The following is a 7,092-nucleotide window of genomic DNA, read 5'->3' as shown; positions in this document are numbered from 1 at the left end:
AAATGTGGAATCCGGGATTCGAACTCCGACCACTCTAATAATATTCTTTGTAGCTACCATTTGAACTACATTCATTGTATCGTACTGCGTGCTTTATAAACTTTAGTTGTAATTGCATCTTTGCATCTTTGTCATTTGGCTGGCTCCTTGACTGATTTTATTATAAAATATTTTGATTTTTGAAAAAAAAAAATCATTAAAGATTTACTATAAATATGTTACATATTTAGACATCTTTCCCAACTCAACCTTTGAATCAAGTTGAAGGAAAAGAGACAGTGATATTAATATTTAACTATGTCTGCTGTAGCTTGCTTAAATCATGAGGCCACCAAATCTGACTTGCATAGAAATGTTGCAGATTTTCAACCTAGCGTTTGGGGAGATTATTTCCTTCAATATACTTCAGAATCTATGGTACGAAATATTGATTATTTATGTTGCTACTTGGTGCGTTTTATTGTTCCTCATGGTCATGCATGCAATGAATACCAGAATATATAAGTGAACCTAATGTATTAAATATGAACCACCAAAGAGGTTCTAAATAAAGTGTTGACCAATGTCATTATCAAAAAAAAAAAAGTCTTGACCAATGTAAAATAATAAACTTTATTAATTGTCAGGTTGGTTTTTTTTTTTTTTTTTTTAAATTAGTTGTTATGTTAGTACTCTCTATCCTAAAATATAAAAGAAAAAAAATCATTTTCTTAACCTAAATTATAAAAGTTGCATATATAATTTACATATTCTTATGCAACTAATTTCAAGAAGAAAAAAATGAACTTCAAATTATTATGTTTTGATTTTTGTTTGTCTTATAATTTGAGATGAAGGAAGTATTTAATTTTAAAAATGGTCAAATTTATTAATTAATTGTTAATGTCAGTATTTTTTTTCTTTATCAAAACTGGACCATGATCTATTAATTTTTTTAACCCGTCGCTCAAACTAGTTGAGCTATTCCCTTTCATAAAATTTTATTATTTTATTAAAAGATATATAAAATTTTATTAAAATATATTAAAATAATAAGAGTTTATCTTTAAACTCATTTTTTGAGACCCGTACTAGATAATGCACCCTTTAAAATCAAGGGCATCTATTTTGATTACTGGAATAAGTTTTTGTTCAATACCCTGCAGGAATTTGATCAAAATATGGTAGCACAAATTGAGACACTAAAAAATGATGTGAAGAACATGCTTGTCTCAAAGACAGAGAACCCTTTGGTAAAAATCTACTTGATTGATTCAATATGCCGCTCTGGTGTGAGCTATCATTTTGAACATGAGATTGAAGAAATTTTGCAACATATTCATAATAATTATGTTGAAAATGGAGAGATAACTATTGAAGACAACCTTGGCACTATTGCTACACTATTTAGGTTGTTGAGGCAACAAGGAATTCATGTTTCACCAAGTATGTCTTCAACTTATTTACGGCGGTTTATTTTTCTACTAAACTTCAATTCATCTTACTCTTAATACAATTGTGATGATAATAATAATAATAATAATAATAATAATAATAATAATAATAATAATAATAATAATAATAATAATAATAATAATAATAATAAGCTACAAACATTAGTACTTAATTTTATATTAGAAACTAGTTGTATCCATCAATATAATATAAATAATTTTTATATTACAAACGTTTAATCATATCTCTTCATTTAATTAGATGAATATCTAAAAAAATAATCTCTTCTTTTAGATATTTTTTATGATATGATGCAATTGTGATATTTAATTAGATATCTTTGTAAAACTTTTTAACATATTGTTACTTTTTCCGTTTCATTTTAAGTGTTACATTTTGACTTTCTCCACTATTTTCATAATTTATTTGACAATATTTTTCATTAATAAATAAAATACAAATATTAATATATAAGATGTGGTATAATTTGTTTCAGGTAATATTTTTAACTTATGAATCTTTCAAAATTTTTTAACTCATTCTACTACTTAAACCACCAATCACCAATGCATTATTTATTTTCTCTTTTAAACTTTAACCCCTTTATTTAGTTTTTTAAATTGTATTGTCTCTGACGATTTCTTCAATATTGTGGTTGATTGATAAAAATACTAGATGTATTCAACAAATTCAAGGATGAGCAAGGAAACTTTAGTGAAAAACTTACAAGTGATGTTGATGGAATGTTAAGATTGTATGAAGCCACACATTTAATGATTAAGGGAGAAGACATTTTGGAAGTGGCATTGGCTTTCACTACAACTCACCTTGAGTCCATTGCCAAGCAATTAAGCCATCCTCATGCAATACAAGTCAAACATAGCTTAAGGCAAACTCTCCATAAGAACTATCCTAGGTTGGAGGCACGGAGCTACATTTCCATATACGAGCAAGATCCTTCCCATAATAAAAATTTACTCAATCTTGCAAAATTAGATTTCAATATGCTCCAAAGTCTACATCAAAAGGAATTTGGTAACTTTTGCAAGTAAGGACTTCAATCAACACTAGAAAAGTAAAAAAAACAATACTACCTCTGTTTTTTTTTTTATAAGAGACAAGTCATTTTTTAGTTATTTATTGACCAGATAATTTGGTCTATAATTCAATTATGTATTTGTTCTATATTATAGACCAAATATATCAATTATTCAATTAATATCTAAAAAATAACTTGTCTCTAATAAAAAAGAACGGATATAGCAATTAATATGATTTCCAACTTTGTATTTAATATTTTTGTTTTTGGTCTTTATAGATGGTGGAAGGCATTGGATGTGCCCGGTAAATTACCATTTGCACGACATAGAATTGTGGAAAGTTGCTTTTGGGGTTTGGGGGTATATTTTGAGCCCAAATTTTCTATGGCAAGAAAATTTATGACAAAATTAGTTGTCATAATAACTATGATCGATGATACATATGATGCATACGGAACAATCGATGAATTAGAACTTTTTACGAAAGCAATTGAAAGGTTTGAGTTAACACATCATACATATATATATATATATATATATATATGTTTTACTCTAATTTTTAACGAAAGTGATTTTCAGGTGGGATGTTAGCTGCATGGATAATCTTCCGAATTACATGAAGTTTCTCTATAGAATAATCTTAGATCTTTACGAAGAAATAGAGAAGGAAATGAAAAAGGAAGGAAGAATATATGCTCTAAAATACTACGTAAAAGAAGTATGAGTTTTCGTCTTTTATTTTATTATGAAATATATATTATTTAATTAACAAGGATGAGTTACAATTTGCTTATATTCTATATTTTTTAATTTAATTTAGCCAGCTATTTTGAACAAAGATATCAATTTAATTAATTTGATTAAGCATAACGTCTGATTTATGTAGAACGTCTACAAATTGATGAAAAGTTTTAGAATTTTTTTTTTCTACCCCAACAATCTTCTATCTACCCCAATATTTTTTCCAATATTCCCATTATACCCTTATCAAATTTAAATATATTTTATTATTTTTCACTTTGTTAGTTTGTAACTTTTTTGGTAGACTGTTTACACCCATCACCCAGTGTTCCGGTACGTTTTTTTTTCAGGTTTGTCGAATTTACCGGAAATCTTTTTCAAAGTGTTCCGGTTTGTTAAATTTCCAGTTTATTACCGGAACAATTTTCAAAATCGTTCCGGTATTACAATTTTCCAGAAACGGTTGTGTGGTATACCGGAACACTTTTATAAGTGTTCCGGTATACAAAAGGTGTTTCGGCATATAACAAAGCTTTCCGGTATATATAAACGTGTTTTGTTGTATACCAGAACACTTTTCAAAGTATTCCGGTATACAAAAAAGTGTTCCGGTATACAACAAAGTGTTTCGGTATACAAAAAAAGTTTTATATCCCTTAACATCAATTCAATGATCCAATTATACCGAGGGCATAGATAAAATTTCTTATTATGTTTGGTTCCGTGAGTTTACTTTAGTTATAGATATCACATTTTATATGTAGAAGTTATAATTCAAATTTCTAATACTCTATTTATTTATCTTAAAGGTGAATTCTAACCAACTAAGCTACTTAAAAAAAAATTCTTATTATATTTTATTTTGTTGGCAGTTCATAAAATATGTTCAAGCATATATGACCGAGGCAAGGTGGTTAAACAATAATTATAAACCGACATTAGAAGAATACATTCGTGTATCAACAGAGTCATCTGGTTATGCACTTGCGACAACAACTTGTTACATTGGTATGGGAGACATAGCTACTGAGGAAATTTTCAAGTGGGTATCAAATGAGCCAAAAATTATTAATGCAGCTATTGTCCTTTGTAGGCTAATGGATGACATTGTATCCAACGAGGTATACATATACTACTCCGTCCCAAAATATAAGCAAAAGAAGGTCAACAAAAGTGAATGTATCTGGACTAAATTTTAAACCAAATACATCAACTTTCATTGACCAATTTTTGCTTATATTTTAGGACGGAGGGAGTATAATTCCAAGAATTTCTTTTTTTTTGAAATTAAGAATATATTTATTTTAAGAGTTACTGTGAATATGTTTTTAGTTGCTTTAAATATATTAATTTTTAGTTTTTTCAAAAACAAATTTCGAACTTTGGTTCTAAATTCTCAATTTTCAATTATAGTCTCTAAATATATTTAATCTTTATTTTGAAAAATAAATAATTAAATTATTAAACTAATAATATTTTTATGATATTTAATTATTTTAAGTAAATACTTCATGAACTTTTGTATAAAGGTAGAGACTAAAATTAAACATTTAGAAGGACCAATTATTAAACTAATAATATTTTTATGATATTTGATTATTTTAAGTAAATACTTCATGAACTTTTGTATAAAGGTAGAGACTAAAATTAAACATTTAGAAGGACCAGTTATTAAAATAATAATATTTTTTATGATATTTAATTATTTTAAGTAAATTGACGGTGGTTCTGCAAGTGCACATAATCGTTACCAAGTAATAAAGTGATAAGTTTATCGTTCTCCACAAGGATTGTGCCAAATTATTAGTTTCGCTTAGGAATATGGGTAGCTGCCTTCGCTTTGTTTGTTTGAAAGGTATCTTTGCGGGTAATAGTAAATCACAGGAAATTAAAGACATAAATTAAATGACAGAAACATAAATATTGTGTGTGTGACCACACGGGGTGGTTAAATGTGGTCGGATCCCTCCCTTACTCCTGCTTGGTGGTTATTCCTTTGTTTCCCTCTATCAGGACTTAGACTATTAAAAATAGGTTCAGAAGCACTCGTTCCCTATTTCTATTACAAACTGCTCAGAGCCTAGTTAATGGTTACCCTTACTATGTTTAAGTATCATCGCCCCAGGTTCCACTTTTTTGTTACAAACGTTGGTATCATTACCTTAGTGGCTCCACGTGTCACAAGCTGTCACGTGTGCCTCTAACTAGTCCTAACTCTGCCTTAGGTAGAAATTATCGTTCGTTCTAAACCTATATTAAGACCCCAGATACTGAATTTAATGGTCTCATCTTGGGCATAGCACACCGTCCTTCGTTCGGGATTACTAGTTTCGTTTCCTATGCGATATCCACTAGGTCCTTAGATTTTATTCTAATGTGATCAGTATTAAAATAAATATAAAACCAGAAAATAAAAGAGTTTGAAAGTAGAAACAATTGAATTTATACCCAAATTATACAAAACCAAGCATTCATAAGGGGGTTCCTCGACTCCACCTAACCTAGGAAAAATAAATTACAAAGACCGAAAGAAAAGAACCTTATTGACCTTGGAGTTCCTTGGCCTCCTCCTTAGAGTTCTCCTAACTCTAGAGTGAATATTGAATATTCTCAATATTTTTTGGAATGAATAATATTGGAGGAAGAATGCTCTATTTATAATTTTTTAGTCGGGTTCTGGGCTTTTCTGCGCGTCCATCGCACCCATCGTGGCCACGATGACGTGTATTTTCGCCTCATCGTGGCCACGATGGATCATATTGTGGTACGATGGAAGATCTTCTCAGGAGTTTCTGCGTTCTTTTGAAGTCATCATCGTGCCACGATGACAAGTCATCGTGGTACGATGGAAAAGATTTGTTGCAGATTTTCTTCAATTTAACCGTCTTCTCAATGTTCTCATATTGTGGGTACGATATGGTGCGCGCTGTTTATTACGTTTTTGACCTTTTTTGTTTCCTTTTCCACTTTTCTTGCTTCTGGGCCAAATAACTTCACTTTTCCAGGTATTTGCTTGTTTTTGGGCTTCAACTGCTATTAAAACTACCTAAATTACTATTAAAAATATCATATAATTGACTGTCATCATAAATACTTCATGAACTTTTGTATAATGGTAGAGACTAAAATTAAACATTTAGAAGGACCAATTCAAAAGAAAATTTTAGAGAGACTAAAAATAAAAATTGATATGTTTAGAGATACTAGAAAAACACATTCAGCCCTTGTTTTAATTCAGATGATGCAAGCATTTACTTGATTTATTATTATTTGTGTATATAGTTTGAACAGAAAAGAGAACATATTTCCTCATTCTTGGAATGCTACATGAAGCAATATAATATCTCAAGGGAAGCTGCCATTCAAGAAGGCCGAAAGAGAATTTCCGATGCTTGGAAAGATATGAATAAGGAATGTCTTAGGCCATATGAAGTTCCAATGCCGTTTCTTACCCGAATTCTCAACCTCTCACGTTTTATGGATGTGGTTTATAAAGATAAAGATAATTTTACACATCCTGAAGGAGAAATGAAAAAATTCATCAAAGCTTTGCTTGTTGATCCCGTGCCAATTTGAGCATCAATTTTAGTCTTCTATGCATTGTATTTCTACTTTAAATAAAAATTGTGTGATTTGTGGATTTTCTTTTGTTTTGTTGAATCGAAGTTGGTGTGAAATAAGTTGTAAGTTTGCAACATGTTGCATTATATATAATGTAATGAAATGAATGCTGTCAGATTTCACTTCTTTTTTAGATTAATCTTATGTAACTTTTTGAGTACGTGTCAGTGTTCTTCAACAATTTTTTCTGTTGATCTATAAATCAAGAAAGAATAAAAACTACGAGAATTATCCAATTAAAAAGAATTAACATCAA

General features: G+C 29.4%; 1 protein-coding gene across 1 annotated transcript; it reads left to right on the top strand.

The window, feature by feature from the left end:
• The first annotated feature begins 241 nt into the window (after nucleotides 1-241).
• LOC123919442 (probable terpene synthase 2) lies at nucleotides 242-6,996 on the top strand. Its single transcript, XM_045971361.1, has 7 exons — nucleotides 242-417; nucleotides 1,146-1,425; nucleotides 2,110-2,482; nucleotides 2,753-2,971; nucleotides 3,054-3,192; nucleotides 4,088-4,336; nucleotides 6,498-6,996. Exons 1-7 carry the CDS (start codon nucleotides 298-300, stop codon nucleotides 6,789-6,791), a joined length of 1,674 nt encoding a protein of 557 aa, XP_045827317.1. The 5' UTR covers nucleotides 242-297; the 3' UTR covers nucleotides 6,792-6,996.
• Nucleotides 6,997-7,092: the final 96 nt, after the last annotated feature.

Source organism: Trifolium pratense, linkage group LG4, assembly GCF_020283565.1.
Source record: "Trifolium pratense cultivar HEN17-A07 linkage group LG4, ARS_RC_1.1, whole genome shotgun sequence".
Taxonomy (NCBI): Eukaryota; Viridiplantae; Streptophyta; class Magnoliopsida; order Fabales; family Fabaceae; genus Trifolium; species Trifolium pratense.
This window is presented reverse-complemented; position numbering and strand designations above follow the sequence as displayed.